This window comes from Chiloscyllium plagiosum, unplaced genomic scaffold, assembly GCF_037043375.1.
Source record: "Chiloscyllium plagiosum isolate Xiang-an unplaced genomic scaffold, Cpla_swu_hap1 HiC_scaffold_8, whole genome shotgun sequence".
Taxonomy (NCBI): domain Eukaryota; kingdom Metazoa; phylum Chordata; class Chondrichthyes; order Orectolobiformes; family Hemiscylliidae; genus Chiloscyllium; species Chiloscyllium plagiosum.
The window spans coordinates 35480461-35499698 of NW_028270146.1; the positions used below are offsets into that span (position 1 = coordinate 35480461).

General features: G+C 40.6%; 1 protein-coding gene across 2 annotated transcripts in view; it reads left to right on the forward strand.

Moving 5' to 3' along the window:
- kcnh5b (potassium voltage-gated channel, subfamily H (eag-related), member 5b) overlaps positions 1-19238 on the forward strand; it is a 319253-nt gene that overhangs the window by 115861 nt on the left and 184154 nt on the right. For both annotated transcript variants that reach the window (XM_043697222.2, XM_043697223.2), the window contains exons 5-6: positions 7691-7806; positions 8344-8736. In XM_043697222.2, the coding sequence (XP_043553157.1) occupies positions 7691-7806; positions 8344-8736 (509 nt within the window). The remainder of the gene's footprint in view (positions 1-7690; positions 7807-8343; positions 8737-19238) is intronic.

The window sequence follows — 19238 nt, forward strand, 5'->3', positions numbered from 1 at the left end:
GAGAATCCTCGACTAGCACTCCCAGATCCCTTTGTACTTTGGCTTTAAGAATTTTCTCACCATTTAGAAAGTAGTCCATGCTTGTATTCTTTTTTCCAAAGTGCAAGACCTCGCATTTGCTCACATTGAATTCCATCAGCCATTTCCTGGACTACTCTCCCAAACTGTCTAGATCCTTCTGCAGCCTCCCCACTTCCTCAGTACTACCTGCCTGTCCACCTAACTTTGTATGATCGGCAAACTTCGCTAGAATGTCCCCAGTCCCTTCATCCAGATCATTAATATATAACGTGAACAGCTGTGGCCCCAACACTGAACCCTATGGGACACCTCTTGTCACCGGCTGCCATTCCGAAAAAGAACCTTTTATCCCAACCCTCTGCCTTCTGTCAGACAGCCAATCCTCAATCCATGCCAGTAGCTCACCTTGAACACCATGGGCCCTCACCTTGCTCAGCAGCCTCCCGTATGGCACCTTATCAAAGGCCTTTTGGAAGTCTAGATAGACCACATACACTGGGTTTCCCTGGTCTAACCTATTTATCACCTCTTCAAAGAATTTCAACAGGTTTGTCAGGCACGACCTCCCCTTACTAAATCCATGTTGACTTGTTCTTCCCCTGGTCTTCCAAGAATTTAGAAACCTCATCCTTTTATGGGCAGGAACATTTACTTTCCCTATCTATTCTGTCCAGAGCCCTCACGATATTGAAAATGTCTGTCGATCTTCCCTCACCATTCTCCTCTGCAAGGAAAACAATCCAGGCTTCTCCAACCTGTCTTCATAATTGAGATTTCTCACTCCTGGAGTCTTGACATTGAGGCAGTTAATAATGGAATGGCTCTTCAGGGAGTGGATCGGTGAAAGTGAAGAATTGTTGTCGTTGTGAAGTTTAATGAAACTTGGTGAACCACTGGATCATTAATGTTTGGATAGAGTTATTGGGAAATCTGTTGGGATTGTACTATTGATTACTTGTTTGTATTTACTAATTGATGTGTGCTGTTGGGCGTTCAGTCATGGTAAACCAAATATTTCGCCTATGTTAATGCTGAATGCTCGAGATAAGTTGTACATGTATTGTCGATTATATCACTTTTTAAACTTGTGTAGTAAAGTCTTGCTTTTCAAACCCGTGGAATCTTGTGGCTTTATTCTCTTAATAATTTCCTGAGGAGTTCACCTTTAGTTCAGTTTAAGAATGAAAGGTTCCTGGTAACCACATCATAAAAACAGTGTTGTCGCACCAGCCTGCTCTGGGATTATAAAAAAAACGTAGATGTCAAGAGGGGAAAACTGGGCTTCCATTGCATCCATGTTTTGGGTGAAAGTTGTGGAAAGAATCAATTTCGAGAGGAATGAGGTCCTGTAGAGAGACTAATGAGCTAGGAAAGGAAGTAGAAGTTCCAAGGCTCCATTCTCCACTAATTATGCACATTAGGATCTTGGAATCAGGAGGAAAGTATAGTTAAATGCAGTGAGATGATGCAAGAGGGCGGAGCTGTTAGGATTGGCTGTGGGGGATATATACTGGATAGTCCTCATAGGTTGACCTCAATATGGCTGGGACCATATCCTCACAGGTGGTTTGCAAGTGCTGTGGTAGGAGGTTTAAACCAATTTGAGGGGTGAGGATCTAGATGTAGCATTTAAAAGAGGAAACCAGGTACACAAATATTCCGAGCGATCTCCATGCTAATCTTTTCTAATCTCTCTGTCCTGCAGCATTCTGCGGTCTCTCTCTTTTCAAATAATATCCTGCTTTTCTTTTTTTACCAAATTGCCATTTGGATACAGCACTGGCTTGAATGTAGAAGACAGAGGGTCGTGGTCGAGTGTTATTTTTCAGACTGGAGGCCTGTGACCAGTGGAGTGCCACAAAGATCGGTGCTGGGTCCTCTACTTTTCATCATTTATATAAATGATTTTGTTGTGAGCATAAGAGGTATGGTTAGAAAGTTTGCAGATGACACCAAAATTGGAGGTGTCGTGCGGAGCGAAGAAGGTTACCTCAGATTATAATGAGATCGTGATCAGATGGGCCAATGGGCTGAGGAGTGGCAGATGGAGTTTAATTTAGATAAATTTGAGGTGCTGCATTTTGGGAAAGTAAATCTTAGCAGAACTTATATACTTAATAGTAAGGTCCTAGGGAGTGTTACTGAACAAAGAGATCTTGGAGTGAAGGTTCATAGCTCCTTGAAAGTGGAGTCGCAGGTAGATAGGATAGTGAAGAAGGCATTTGGTATGCTGTCCTTTATTGGTCAGAGTTTTGAGTACAGGAGTTGGGAGGTTATGTTGCAGCTGTATAGGACATTGGTTAGACCACTTTTGGAATATTGCGTGCAGTTCTGGTCTCCTTCCTATTGGAAGGATGTTGTGAAACTTGAAAGGGTTCAGAAATGATTTCCAAGGATGTTGCCAGGGTTGGAGGATTTGAGCTATAGGGAGAGGCTGAACAGGCTGGGGCTGTTTTCCCTGGAGCGTCAGAGGCTGAGGGGTGACCTTATAGAGGTTTATAAAATCATGAGGGGCATGCATAGGATAAATAGACAAAGTATTTTCGCTGGGGTGGGGGAATCCAGAACTAGAGGACATAGGTTTAGGGTAAGAGGGGAAAGATATAAAAGGGACCGAAGGGGCAACTTTTTCACGCAAAGGGTGGTGCGTGTATGGAATGGGCTGCCAGAGGAAGTGGTGGAGGCTGGTACGATCGCAACATTTAAAGGCGTCTGGATGGTATCTGAACAGGCAGGATTTAGAGGGATATGGGCCAAGTGCTGGCAAATGGGAATAGATTAGTTAGGGTTATCTGGTCAACATGGATGAGTTTGACTGAACGGTCTGTTTCCGCGTTGTACATCTTTATGACTCTATGAATAGCCTCATCATTTTCCCACATTGTAATTTATATGTTGGCAGTATCAATGAATTGTGGCTCTTGGTTGGGGTAGATTGCCCTAAAGCCTCCATTCTGTGCCAAGTTAAGAGCCCATGTAATTTGCAGTGCTAGAAGATAAGCCACTATTGACTTTAATGAGGAAAGGTACCCACCATACCAACAAGGAGTATTTTGTTGCTTCATAGCAATAGGCAGAAGGAATATTGACTAATTCTGTAAAACGTTGAAGCTTATCAGGAGTCAGAGTTGATGTAACTCTTTCTACTACAATATCATACTGGACTCACTCTTCTTCATGCAAAGACTGTGCGTTGTCAGATTGGAGCTTAATGCAACTTCAAAATGATCTGTTTCAGAACCCTCTTACAATATCTCACCCCAAGTTTTCTTTTCCCATTAGTTTCCACTTACACGTTCAGACATACTACTTTGACATTCAGTATTGCCACAATACCTTCTCATATGTCTCAGACTTCAAAAATTCGGCCATCAATGAAATTTCACAGTTATTGTTGAATACATTCTGTTCAGAATTGGAAGATTGGCAGGTCTTTGGTGAGAGGACAGTTGTGACCTTGATTTTGATTTTTTGTAAATCATTTTTCGGCTGGACGATCGTTTGTCACTTGAATGTCTTTCATGGAGGATGTTGATCCTGCTTAAATTAATAACTAGTTCATTATTGTATTTAGAGGACCTTTAATTTCCTGAATTTCCTCCGCAGATGCGCATTTCCATAGTACTCCAGTTGTTGCCCACTACATCATCTAGATGATATTTAATCTTATCAGTGGCCATCATGGAGGATAGCTATTCAAGTACCTGCTTACTTATAGTGTCGTAGATTTTCAGATGCAATTTCATCTACTTAGAAACAGGAAAACATAGGAACATGGGTAGGTCATTCAGCCCTTTGAGTTTGCTCCACCCTTCGGTATAATGGTGTCTGATCATCCAACCCAGTACCCTCTCCCTACTTTCCCCCCATCCTGTTTTTGATTCCTTTAGCCCTAAGCACCTCAAACTGCTTTCTATGAAAAAGAATTACTCAGGCTCACCACACTCTGTGTGAAGACATTTCTCCTCATCTCTTTTTGACTGTGACCTGAATTTGTAGACCATGTTCCATCATCATTCAGTCAGAACTCTGTTTTGTTTTGGCAAATTGTTCTTCCCATCATACCTATGGATTAGGAGCAGAAGCTGACCACTCGGCCCTTTGAACTTGCTCTGCCTTTTGATGGTCATAGCTGAGTTTGTTACTCCACATTCCTGTTTACCACAGAGAACCTTTCACCACTTTACTTATCAATAATCCAACTATGTCTGGTTTCAGAATATTCACGGGCTATGCTTTGAGGAAGACTGTTCCAAAGGCTCATGATTGTGAGAAAAATATTCTCCTTATCACTGTCTTAAATAGGAAGCCCCTTCTGGATGTAGGTTTGCTCGCTGAGATGGAAGGTTTGTTTTCAGATGTTTTGTCACCATTCTATATAACATCTTCAGTTAGCCTCTGAATAAAGCACTGGAAGCCCCTTATTTCATACAATGACCTGATGCTTCCTTTTTCTCTGGCTGAATATGTTGGGGAGTTCCTGAACATCCAAATTCCATTTCTGGTAGCCATTCCTGCAAACCACGTAGGCTTCACACCTCCCCAAGTTCCCATTCAACCTGTATACTTGCTCCTATGTTGACCTACCTTCCCCCGTACAGCCCCAGTAAGTGAGCTGTGCATGCCAGGTGTGGTCATTCACTGCCCTCAACCCATGGTGCCAGCTTCCTCATGACCATGGAAGAACCCCCATCCTGCATGACCTCTTCTCAGCCACACTTTACTGTATGCTCCCCATCTTTGCATACACATTTGCCCCCTTCACAAGTGTCATCCACCCTTGACTCCCAGCCTGCAGCCCTCAGTCGCAAAGACTATTTTATTGAGTCTTCTTCATGTGACAATGAATGGTCTTGCCCATTTTCCTTTGTTTCAGCGGCTGGATTCCACAGACTAACCATGACCCACCCCCTTCGGGGTCCTAACTGGACAGCATGAGACAATGTATACCCAGATGAGGAGAAAGTGAGGACTGCAGATGCTGGGTGTCAGAGTCGAAAAGTGTGGTGCTGGAAAAGCACAGCTGTTCAGGCAGCATTTGAGGAGCAGGAGAGATGATGTTTCTAGCACCACACATTTTGATCGACAATGTACCCAGACCCCAGCAAGGGTGTATATTTGCTGACCCGATCACATTAGTTCTACCCTCTAGACTAGCTGCTGCTATGGAGCCATCAAACCAACTGAGACCAATATTCCCTCTAATTATGTTTTCAATATGTGGACTTCTGACATCTGAAATTGGAAACCAATGCATTGCCTAATCAGCGAACTGAAACCTCAGAATGGCTATGCACCCAATCTCTGGGATACAGAGGTACAGAGCCCCTCACTAAACTTAATCTGATTGGCCATCTGATTGTAACAATTCTCCTGGATGGTATGGGAGGTTGCCTTAAATTACTGTGCCAGAACCCCCTGGACTGACTGATATCTCCATGGGCTTCGGTGAGAAATAATCCTCTAAGACTTTGCAACATGGCTGCTTGCTTGCTGCACATTCAGGTAAGCTGCTGGCACAGGGAGGAAGTGCGAGGTCCACTTCAGTAGTATGTATGCCACCTGGACTGAGGACTACTAAACTAGCAGGGCAACTGTGTGACTGAGCTAATTGCCCCTGCAAGGCATGACAGGGATGGTACCAGCATGCAGGTAGCCGCTAAGTGAGCGAGTGCTACGAAAGGAGCTGAGCAGCCCTGAGCTAGGTGCAGTTGTGAGCTGGATCCCTAACCGTGTGAGTAAGGTGCCCCTCCTGCAGCTTTCTAATGCATTCTGCAATGCAAGTCTGTGCTACCAGAGTTCCCTGCCAGGTTATCAGAGAGATGCTATGTCGGTTCTGAGGCGGTGGCAGATGCTGGCTGCCATTATCTGTGGACAAGGGATGCATGTGTGCCTGTGTGCCATGCAGTTTGATCAAATGCAACATGGAAGTCAGTGAGAGGAAGTGGTGACCTGAATCTGCCAGGTACTCACTTTGAGTTCTGTGTTCTGTTTTCTCCCTCTGGCTTGCTTGGAGAGTTTGTTAAGATCGAAAGGCTCAGTGTAATAAGGTAAGTTGGGCCACCAACAAGGCAATTATGGAGAAACAAACTCTCTTCATTGGCAACTTGCTGCTGCACAGTGAGAAATTCACCTCGCTGCCCATCAAAGGCATAAAAGATGGAGCAAGATGCTCTTTTCATCAAGATCAGCCTTTCCAGACTTATAGACCATTTCTGTCACAAATCTTGCCACAGCACATCTTATTCAGATCCCTAAAAGATTGTATTCTCTGTTCCACATCTTTGAAGTTGTTCTTTTCTTGTCTTAAATGTACTCAGTGATTATGTCAACACTCTGGCCATGCTTTGGCCCTTGCTCCCAGTACTGTAGCTGTGACTTGTGGATACTTCTTTTCACTTTTATCTTTCCCAGACAGGCTTTCTGGAATGCTACTTAAGAATCTCCCCCTTGCCCATAGGAATCACTAACTTTATGGCCTATTATCTATTAACACCTCTGCAGCCACTCAAAGATCCTGAGGATGCAGGTCATCAGGTCCATGCGACTTATCAGCCTTTAATTCCATCAGTTTATTTGGGAATTTTTTCAATCAGTCATATTTGTTTTAATTTCCTCTCTCCCTTTTGGTTTCTCATTTTCTACTGTTTTTCTGTCCTTATCATGCCCTTGTTACCCATTATTGTTTCCTAGTGTCACCTTCTGAAGGACCAGTGCTTACACAAAAGAATATGACAGAGGTGATAGATCAGATAGATCATACACTTTAGACCAGGCTGCACATAGAAAGTTTAAAGGCAAAACAGGAAAAGAAACGAGAGGCAAAGAGGGAGAGTATAAGCAAAGAATGTAAATAAATAATCTTACCGTTTAATGCAAGGGGAGGTTACATTTAAATCGTACAAGATACTAGTGAGGCCACATCTGGATATTGTGTGTAGTATTGGTTATTTTATTTAAGAAAGGATGTAATACATTTCAGAGAATGTTTACTAGACTAATACATGGGATGGGTGCGTCATCTTCTGAGGCAAGGTTGGACAGGTTCGGCTTGTATGCATTGGAGTTTCGACGAGTAAGAAGTAACTTGATTGAAACAAATAAGATTCTGAGAAGTCAATAATATCAGCAGGGCCAGTGGCCAGGACTGGGACATATGAACAAAAAATTTCAAGGGATTTAAATGAATGGTGTACCATTTGTTTTTTGTTTCAATTGCTTACCCTATTGGAGGCAACATTTAGAGCCTGAATGAACTGTGTGGACATTTGTACTTTCACTTCCAGAATAAAGTTGGCAGGAGTGACATTGAGTCATGCAGTAAAGACAGCAAAATTTAATTTTCATGTAATTTGAGTGGTACCACTATCATATTTTGCAACTGCAGTATCTGTTTTTACAGTTGCAAATTGACTTAGATCACTTACACAGATACTGCAGAGTAGGTATCAACTGGATGCTTAAAATTGTGTTTTCTAACTATAAGTAAGGTTCATAGCAATGTCACTGGTCGCTGCTCAGTAACAGCTATTTTAAAATGATTCATCTTTATTATTTTGTAGCCAATATAGATTAAAGACAATTAATAGATTTGTGACAATTAAAATTACAATGCTAAAAGTGTGGATTGCTGGAATTGGTAGTTACTATGTCTTTTTTCGAAATAAAGGGTGGGCAAAATTTGCTCGATTGACAAGAGCGCTGACAAATAGTCGAAGTGTTCTGCAGCAACTAACTCCAATGAACAAGTCTGATGGCGCCCATAAACATTCCCGTCTGGCAGAAGTAAGTACTAAAGTCCCTGTTTGTGGTTTGATCTATTTTCTTTAGAATATTTGATCTGGACAGACAGGTTGTCAGAAAAAAGGCATTCAATCCTGCATCTGGATTGACAGTTCTCACAATTTGAGACTACTAAGAAATCAGTCATATCTGGCATGATTTCTCCTTTTGGCTAACTCCTGGAATTAAGAGGCACCTTTTTATCTTAGGCTAATCTCCAAGAATCCCCCTCTGGGACAAATTACTTGGAAGAAAGGGACAGGCCCGTTGTGATCAGATATCCTCCCCTTTGGAATTTCAGCGGACACCTTGGCCAAACCTTGCAGTAGGTGCAAGACAGATGATATTACCTAAATGAGAGGAATGATTGTGGGCAATTTTGACTTCCTACCTTATTTTCTATCTGGAAAGTTTTCTGTCTGCTCCAGTGCAGGATAACGTCTGAATGGCAAAATTTGAGGAATGTTTAAATCTCACTGTTGTACTTTTTGAAGATATTAAAACTGTGCATAATATACTAAGATATTGGTACTTTTTCAGGTTCTGCAGCTAGGATCTGACATTCTTCCTCAATACAAACAGGAGGCTCCCAAGACTCCACCACACATCATTCTGCATTACTGTGCATTTAAAACGACCTGGGACTGGATCATCCTTATTTTAACCTTCTACACTGCAATTATGGTTCCTTATAATGTGTCCTTCAGAACAAAACAGAACAACATTGCTTGGCTAGTGCTGGACAGTGTAGTTGATGTGATCTTCTTGGTGGATATTGTCTTAAATTTCCACACCACCTTTGTGGGTCCTGGAGGGGAAGTTATATCTGATCCTAAACTAATCAGAATGAACTACCTGAAAACCTGGTTTGTGATTGACCTACTGTCCTGTTTGCCATATGACATCATCAATGCTTTTGAAAATGTGGATGAGGTAAGTTGACACATCTATATCTATTATCACAATATTTAGCTTTGTTCTGTCAATGTAAGGTTGGATTTGCAAGGGACCTTTTTGATGCGGTCCTGTTAAACCTAAATTAATGTTCTTGACTTCACAAATTTTAACTCCTAAATCTTGTGGACCACATAAATGCAACATGATTCTGGTAGCTTTTGTGTGATGTCGATTTGCGATTCAAGCAAGAGGATGGTTTCCTCTTTGTGAACTTAAGCAAAAATGATGAACAGAAGCAGAATAGACCATTTAGTGGACTTACAAGGAATGCTCAGGAGATGTAGATGTTTTGCGATTAAATGCATGCATTGCAGTAAAAACATTGATTGCATATTCAGCCACCTTTTAATGGAGCGGCCCAATGGTTAAAATGAATGAATTTTCAAGGTCACAAGTCTTGTTTTTGTGAAATATAATGCTGCAAGAAAAATAGTTACACCTTGATGAGCTGAGTGTGGTCAGCTGAAACATTTTGACACAGCTATAATTTTAATCATCAGACAGAAAAGTACAAACTCTGGAGAACGAAAACTGTCGGAATACATTCCAGATTGTCAGGTTCTGAAAGACAGAATCTTTCCTTAAAACTATCACCATTAGCTTGGTGTAGGACTTACAACAACAGCCAGTACTTTCTGTTTCTTTTCAGAATAATCACTTGCTTTCTTTATACTGAGAGCAAAACAACTGGTGCAGGATAATTCCCTTCATGTATTATCTAAAATATCTTGCTCCTATCCAAATAGGTCATCTCTTTATCTAGGTTGCATCCTAGACTTAAGACCTCCCTCATGAATATGTTGCTTTTACTTTAGTCTCATTGTAAAGATGAGCCATCACTCCATGACCAACTCTCCATGACTAAATTTCATTCCCTTTAATGAAGGTTATTTCTGCTCACCTGTTGGTTAAGGCCACAGTGTGACTTGGTGAGAATTTTATCTGGCATGCAGGTAATCTCATCTAATTGCTTCATCTATTTTTCCAGCACATTATGTAAGGTGTACATGTGTGTCAAGGATTAGGCTGTTTTCTGATTAGTGTGTCCACAACAACTGAAACAATGTTCATTTAATGAAAGGCTCAATTTTTCCCTCTTAGATCTTGTGAAACGGCTTAAGGATAACTTTTCAGCTTTAACAAATCTGTTGCGCTGGGATCATCTATCAAGATTTTAAGATGGGGGCTTATGATTTTCCATTCAGCATGGATGGAAAAGCATGAAGGATATATATTTGAGTCTCTGAGTGCTGGTATGCATGCCAATAATGCTAAAGCTGAAAATTTATGTTTAGTTTTCATTATTAGACAAACTTAAAACCTGTCATCAAACTCAATGGAGAGCATTTAGAGTGGACATCACACAGTGCTTCATTAAATACCTGCTATCCTGAAGTTTTGCACAGAGCTACTGATTTAAAAAAATGAGTGTTGTTAATGAAAAGCACTAGTTTGTAAAGAAGCCACTGAAAGAAAGATTTGTATTTATATAGCACCTGTCATGACTGAGGTTAGAGAAGTTCACTGTCTCTCTGTATTCCTGCTATTCCACTGGCCACAATGTATATTTAAATGATTCATCCAATGACCAATATGCTTAATTATATGTTTTATCTGTAATAGGTTCAGAATAAAAAGATCCTTTGACCAAGTTTCTTTAATAAGCAACAAAATGATTACTTTATTATAATAGTAAGATTTATTTGACAAAGGTTCAGTGATAACTAACATACAGTCTGAAATGTGAAAGTATAAATTACCTTTCTAATCAGAATGGACATGCACACAGGTAAGTTCAAAAAAGAGAAAAAAAACACTTTCTCTGTAGAGATTAACTTTGGAGAAAACACTTTGGCCAAGTACTTGTTAATTCTCGGAGAATAAAAGGATAAGATATGGAGTGATCCAGAATTTTTCTGTCCGCCCTTCTTGTACATGTAGAATTATCACTCGACACAGGGGGTTGTCCCCATCGGTTTTCTTCAGAATTTGGAGTTGCCGGTGTCGGACTGAGATGTACAAAGTTAAAAATCACACAACCACCTGATGAAGGACCAGTGCTCCGAAAGCTAGTGCTACCAGATAAACCTGTTGGACTATAACCTGGTGTTGTGTGATTTTTAACTTGGTTTTCTTCAGGCACAATTCATCAGAATGTTGAGAACAAGTTTTCAGGTAGAATCACTGTTTCAGCTTTTTCAGCTGCCCCATGGTTTATGGATTAGAATAGTTAGGTGCAGACTCCATGGGTCAAAGGGCCTTTATTGTGCTGTGGATCTCTGCGACTGTATGGGGTTCTCAAGATATTTTTGTCAGGAAAGTGGCAAAAGCTGAGCCTGAGTTCCTTATTTCTTGACAGAATACACCACAATTAAATTAAATCAAATGGCCATGCTGCTGGCAATTAGAAACTCTGACCTGGGTATTGTAGTAAGTTCAAGCAGGTGGCTAAAGAAAAATGAGTTTCAGTAAATAAGTTCAAGCAGTTAAGTCATATGACTTGTAATAATTTTTTTTAAACAAAAGTTTTTTGCAGTCTCCTTTCAATGACCTTTGAAAAACATGTCCGCGTACCTCCTCAGCACCTCAAATAATCCAAATTTTACATCCCTTCAGGTATGAGTCATACAGTCATAGAGATGTACAGCATGGAAACAGACCCTTCGGTCCAACCGCCCATGCCGACCAGATATCCCAACCCAATCTAGTCCCACCTGGCAGCACCCAGCCCATATCCCTCCAAACATCAACATTTCAAATCTTTATAATACCTTTCACAACCTGACGTCACCCCAAGGTGCTTTGCAGTTGACAATGAATTTTGAAATCACTTGCTGCTGTAATGTAAGAAAATTAGCAATAAATTTGCAAGCAGCAAGCTCCTAAAACCCACAATGTGGTTATGACTACATTAGTTTTTTTCGGGATGTTGACTATGGGATAAATATTGGCCAGGACATTGGAGATAATTCCTTTACACATCAAAATGGGACCTTGGGAACTTTTACTTCCTCCTGCAAAGGAAAATAGGGCTTCAGTTTAATACTTCATCCAAGAACAGCACCTCAGATGGTTACACATTCTTTCTGCAATGTCCCTGAGTGCCAGCCAAGAGTTTTGCACTCAAGGTTCAGGAGTGGAACTTGAACTATCAGTTTTCAGCCTCTGAGGTAACAGTGTTCCTCATGGAATCACAACTGGCACTGTCAAAACAGCACAACTCCTTCTCATTGGGAAATGCAGAAGCAAAGGTTTCCTGAAGCAGGCCATGAAAGAGTAGGAATATGACTGAAAGCAGGAACTGAGTATCACACACCACTGCAGAAATAACTAAGCATTTGGTACTGACATGGCGATTTTTAAAATATGAATAGCACAGTAGTTCCCAAACAAACGAGGAGCATTGTGTCCCATGGAGTAGGAGATAAATCAGCCTCCTGTTCTCCTGCTAACAATTCTGGGAGTGCTGTCTACCAGATATAAAACTAAATCCCATCAACTGATTTCCCTGATATGAAATTTTAAGTAATGTCACTGATGCTATATGACAATATTGTTTGGGAATTGGCTGAATATAGGAAGTTCAGTCAAAGATCACTGACAGGATTGACTGAAACTTTCAGCACACCTCTGCAAAATAGTCCTGGTCTTTTTTATTCCTGCCCCATTTAAGCGCTTGGGAGTCTTTCAGGTAATTTCTTTCAGGTATGCTTCTGCTGCTGCCTTTTTTCTGACCATTCCAAAACTAAAAGAGGTGTTTCCATGGGCATCAATCAATATATAATGATTTCGGACATCGGAAGACACAGAATGATTTCAGAATGATCAAAAGTGCTGAGTACTGATCCACTGTTACCATCCAACCTGTGCTTCAGCTAGAGGACTCATTATGTTGTCAGAAAGCAAGTACAGTACTTGCAGAGACTGCATTTTGCAAGAGATGCTGCTTTAGGGGAGACTTTCATGAAACTATATGTGACGGTCTGACAGACTGTGATACTTCTATGCTTTCTCAAAGCACGTTGCTTTGTGTGATACTTCATGAAAGCTTAGAGCCAGGAAAGCATTTGTCAGCATTGTCTGACTGACAGCATTTGTAAAATGTCACTGACCACACTCAATGGCCCTCCCACACCTTCGTGTCAATGTCTGTGAATACACGGGGTAGTTAGCAAGGTGCAGAGTTGCGTCATCTGCTGCAGGCACTCCAGCTATCATGCATCTTAAGTTTTACTCTATTAGAGACAACACTGTTTAGCTGTGATAGATAGGATTTACATGCATTTGGAGGGTCAAGGACTGATTAGGCATAGTCAGCATGGCTTTGTGCGAGGGAAATAGTGTCCCAAAAACTTGAGCTTTTTGAGGAAGTAATCAATAAGATTGATGAGAGTAGAGCAGTAGACGTTGTTCACATGGACTTTAGTAAAACCTTTGACAAGGTTCCGCAAGGCAGGCTAATTAGTAAAGTTAGCTCACATGGGATTCAGGGAGAGCTTGCCAATTGGATACAAAATTGGCTTGACAGTAGCAGACAGAGAATGGTGGTAGAGAGTCGCGTTTTCGAACTGGTGGCCTGTGACCAGTGGTGTTCCACAGAGCTTGGTATCGGATCCACTTTTGTTTGTCATTTATATGAAGTATGTTGATGAGAATTTAGGAGATGTGGTTAGTAAGTTTGCAGATGGGATTAAACTTGGTAATATAGTGGACAGTGAGGAAGGTTATCAAAGATTACAAAGAGATCTTGATCAGTTGAGTCAATGGGCTGAGGAGTGGCAGGTGGAGTTTAATTTGGATAAATCGGAAGTATTTCATTTTGGTAAAACAAACAAAGGCAGTACTTATGCAATTAATGGTAAAGTTCTGGGTAATGTTGTAGAACAGAGAGACCTAGTGGTTCAAGTACATAATTCTTTGAAATTTGCCTCACATGTAGACAAGGTGGTTACGAAGGCATTTAGCATGCTTGCCTTCATTGCTCAGACCTTTGTCACATTGAGGTCGTACAGGATGTTGGTTAGGCCTCTTCTGGAGTACTGTATACAGTCTGGATGCACTATTATAGGAATAATTATTAAGCTGCAGATAGTTCAGGAAAGATTTACCAGAACAGTGCCAGGAATGGAAGGTTTCGGTTATAAAGGTAGGCTGTACAGACTGAGACCTTTTTCACTTGAGCATAGGAGGTTGATGGATGACCTTATAGAGGTTTATATAGCCAGGAGGGGCAGAGATAAGATGATAATAGGTAGATAGTTTTTCCCTAGGGCAGGGGAGTTCAAGACCAGCAGACATCATTTTAAAGTGAAATAAAGATTTAAAAAGGAGTTGGGGGAAATGTTTTTACACAGACAGTGGTTTGTATGTGGAATGAACTGCCAGCAGAAGTGGTGGATACAGGTACATTCACAACCTTTAAAAGATATTTGGATAGGTACATGAATTTGAAAGGTTTGGAGAGATATGGGCCAAATGCAGGCCACAGGGACTAGTTTGGTTTGGGAATATGGTCAGTGTGGACTGGTTGGAGCAAATGGTCTGTTTCCATGCTGTACAAATATATGTTGAGAGTGTGATGCTGGAAAAGCACAGCAGGTCAGGCAGCATCTGAGGAGCAGGAGAATTAGGAGAAAGTGCAAATTGTACAAATATATGACCCTATGATTCTTGATGTGCCACAAAACTACCTGTGGAGATTATGCCAGCTCTGTTCAGCAGCTTTTAAAAAGAGAGTTAGGAGTGAGTCACAGATCCTGCTTCTTATTTTTGAATTAGATTTACTTTCATTGTCACCTTTTTCTATCTTAATAAAAGTGCCATTTTTTTTGAGCCATTTTAAACGTTTGAAAAATTTCCAGACTCTATCCCGTCACTTGCTTTCAGATCTCCACAGTTCCTTCAAACTGAAGCTGAATTGCAAGTTTTCAGTTGCTTCCTTCTCTCAGGTTATTGCTTTGCAGATTGAGGTTCAAAATGACTCTCGGAGCTATGAGTAATTATGTTGATAAGCTGACCATAGAAAATTTACATCATATGGGTATTGCTCCTCATCCATGAAAATTAAAATTGTATAAAATTACTAATGTCCATGTGGTGAAGGTGAAAATTATCACATTTCTGCTGAGCTTTGCTTTTGTTTCCAATCATTCAGGAGTAAATGTGCAGCCGGAGTGGAAAATCTAAGCTACAGCCTGCTGTTTTCCTTTTCTTGCCCACAAAGGAGATCTATTGTATTTTATTTAGATTGCATTGTGTTTTTTAATAATCTGCAGTACCAGCTGAAAGGTGAGCAATGGAAAGTCTTCATATTTATCAGTTTCTAAATTATGGATTATAGGTGCAACAACTAGTGCAACCTCAATCAGATCTTTATTCTAAATGATTGATTGGTTTTGAGAGGTAGTCCTATTCTACTGCCTATCAAAAGTAAAAGGCAAATGTTAAAAAGGATAATAGGATACTGAAAAACATGATATGAATATTTTTCAAGTCATGGTTTTGCAGGTGTAGGACTCACAGTGAGTGGTGTTGTCAGGAGCTATGTGATTGAATCACAGGAGCAGATAAAGGTTAGTGCACTGACTGTAACTCTCAGCAGCCGGCTGACACAAGTGATAAGATTCAGACATTGACATGATGGCACTACCTGAACACCCGTGCAACAAGCAGAATCTTCCAGGAGACTATTACAATTCCTGCTGCAAACAAAGCCATTTTTCATTGTAATGGCCATTGATGTACACTGTATGAATATATAATAATGTTTGACAGAAACCCAGATTTCATTTTTCAAGATTTCCGAAACCTTAATTACTAAGACAATGCTGGCCTCAATAATAAAATTGACAACTTTTGACCTGTGTAATAACAGAGTTTTATACGTGAAACTAAGCTGTGCACTATTAGTAAAGTTTTCACAAGAAATTTACCAAACTACCATTTTAATAGATGAATGCCTTCTTAAAGAAGGAAATTAATCATGTGTTTTTCTAGTATTAACTGTCATGAGGCTTGTTCAATGGTTAGAGCACAAATAGAGAAATTGCACGCTTGACTGTTATGCACCCTAGCAGTGTTCAAACCTGTTGAAGTCAGTGACATTGAATTAATCTCAGGTAGAGTCTATAGCAGTCCATCTGTCTAACTTTCCTATGAGGATCCCCTTGTGGTGCAGTGGTAGTTTCCCTACCCCTGAATTAAAAGACCTGGGTTCAAGCCCCACTTGCTCCAGAGGTGTGTAATGACATAATTGAACAGGTTGATTATGAAAAGCAAGTTAAATTAAAAACAAAATCTCCTGCTTTTGTAATTACCTGAGACAAACCTCTAGCAGGTTCAAGTCTCTGTGATGTTATTTACATAACATTTATTTGCATATTCAGTTAATTCATATATTTATTCAGACTACCTATGGAAAGTATTCTGCCTGGAGGTCAGTGTTGAGTAGGGTCCTGTAGGGCTTTGTTCTTGGGCCTCTGCTCTTTGTTTTTATAAATAACGTGGATGAGGAGGTTGAGGGGTGGGTTAGTTAATTTGCAGATGACACAAAGGTTGGATGTGCCTTCGATAGTATCGAGGGTTATTGCAGGCTGCAGCGCTACATGGACAGGATTCAGAGCTGGGCTGAGAAATGGCAGATGGAGTTCAACCTGGATAAATGTAAAGTGATGCATTTTGAAAGGTAGAACTCGAATGCTGAATATAGGATTAAAGACAGGATTCTTGGCAGTGTGTTGGAACAGAGGGATCTGGGTATGCAAGTACATAGATCCCTCAAAGTTGCCACCCAAGTGGATAGAGTTGTTAAGAAAGCATTTTGGCTTTCGTTAAAAGGGGGATCAAGTTTAAGAGTCTCTAGGTTTTGCTACAGCTCTACGAGTCCGTGGTGAGACCACACTTGGAATATTGTGTCCAGTTCTGGTTGTCCTACTATAGGAAAGATACAGAGGCTTTGGAGAGGGTGCAAAGAAGGTTTACCAGGATGCTGCCTGGACTGGAGGGCTTGCCTTATGAAGAAAGGTTGAATAAGCTTGGACTTTTCTCTCTGGAGAGAAGGAGGAAGAGAGGTGACCTGATCGAGGTATACAAGATAATGAGAGGAATGGATAGAGTCAATAGCCAGAGACTTTTCCCCAGGGCAGGATTGACTGGCACGCGGGGTCATAGTTTTAAGATGTTAGGAGAAAGATATAGAGGGGACGTCAGAGGAAGGTTTTTTATGCAGAGATTTGTGAATGCATGAGATGCGTTGCCAGTGGTGGTGGTGATAGCAGAGTCATTAGGGACATTTAAGCGACTGCTGGATATGCACATGGATAGCAGTGAGTTGAGGGATGTGTAGGTTAAGTTTTTTTTTACATTAGGATTAAACATTGGCACAACATTGTGGGCCAAAGGGCCTGTTCTGTGTTGTACGTTTCTATATCCTATGTTTTATGCAGAATGTTAGACAAGAGTACCAATCAGGGCACTAAATGGATGCTTGGCTGTCCCTTGTAGAGAAGGGATTTACCTCACGGCAGCTGCCAGTCAACAAGATGTGATTGATCTGGGCTTTATCCCATATACTGACCTTTGTCCCATTGCCTTCATGTTATATATCTCAAATATAAAATGAACAATTGGTCAGGCATCAGTTGCCATTTGCAGAACACAGTTCCAAAACTATGCTGTGTGGAAGTGCATCCAAATTTCATTCCTGACAGGTCAGGCACTAAAGATCTGACTCCTAAGTACCAGGGGTACAGTCTTTCCCTGAATCATGCGGAGACCAATATTCAAGCAAGCTATATAAATAGGAAAGTAGGGAAGGCTTTAAACTGAACAGTAACAATGAGGGATTATGGCTAGATGTAGTAAATCAAGTGTTAGGAGCAAAGGCAGGAGAACCAAGCAGCAATATGGAAATGAAAGTCAGAAAGTAGTGGGAAAGGACAGAGAGAATATCTCCAAGAGCATACTAACAGTTAAAATGAAATGTTACAAGGGTACCAAGAAGACAAAACAACAATTTCTGAATCCATAACATTAATAATAAAGTAAACTCATTGATAGCACACATTTAAATAATAAAATATGAATTGATAGCCATTATGGATACATGATTCATGTTGGCCAAGGATTAGGTGCTGAATATTGAAGGGCATAGGAAAGTAGGTTAAGGTCACAATATTAACTAAGGATGACATTGCTATAGTATTTAGAGATGACCTTGCTTTAAGAGATCAGCATATGAAATTTGTTTGAGTAGAAGTGAATAGTAGGGGGAAAAGGTACTAGTGGGAGTGGGCTACAGGCCTCCTAGCAGTAAAGCAAAGTGTACAAGAAAAAATATTGGATGCTTGTGATAAAGGGACATGTAATCGTGAGTGATTTTTATCTACATATGAACTGAAAAAAATTCACTTTGGCATTTATAACATGGATGAGGAATTCATAGACTGCTTTTGAGAGAGTTTCTTAGCGCAACTGAAGAGAGAGCAGGTTGTGTTAGGCATCGTTATCTCAGATTTAAAGGCATCCCTATGTGGGCATGAAAGCTGAACCAGTTGAAGTGACCCGCAATACTAGGCTAGAGGATAGATACATAGAGATGCAGTGACAGACATTTAAATGAATTTTTGATAATATAAAGAAAAGTGCTGTGGGAAGGGCCTGTGTTTAATGCGAGAACTTGAGAATAGCATCAAACTTAAAGAAAAAGCTTGAAATTGCACAAAGTTGAGGAGCAGGACTGCTGGTCGGATATTTTACAGTGTGGGAAATCAGGGTATAGGTTGTAACATATTGGCATGGATAGAAGGCTGACCGAAAACAGAGACTGTGCATAAAAGATTCTTTATCTGATTGGCAGGATGAGATGAACACGTTCCTGCAAGGAGAAAATGCTGGAAAATCTCAGCAGGTCTGGCAGCATCTTTAAGGAGAGAAAAGAGCTGACGTTTCGAGTATAACTGACCCTTTGTCAAAGCTTCGACAAAGGGTCAGTTAGATTCGAAACGTCAGCTCTTTTGTCTCCGTACAGATGCTGCCAGATTTGCTGAGATTTTCCAGCATTTTCTCTTTTGGTTTCAGATTCCAGCATCTGCAGTAATTTGCTTTTATTAGGTTCCTGCAAGTGTCTATTCCTGCAGCCTCAGCTTATTATAACTTGATTCAATAATGTAGATGAGGGGAGCAAAGGTATGGTAGCTAAATTTGCAGATGACACAAAACTAAGTTGGAAAGTATGTTGTAAAGACATAACGAGTTTGCAGATGGACATAAATAAATTCATTAACAGGCAAAAGTCTTACAGATGAGGTATAATGCAGGAAAATATTAAATTATTCTTTTTGGCCGGAAGAATGGAGAATGACTATAGAATTCCGAAGTGTTTAGTGCGTTAGTCAGAAAAATAAGCATGCTGGTATAGCAAGTAACTAAGGAAGTTAAGCTGATGCTTCCTTGTATTACAAGTGGACCTAAACCTAAAA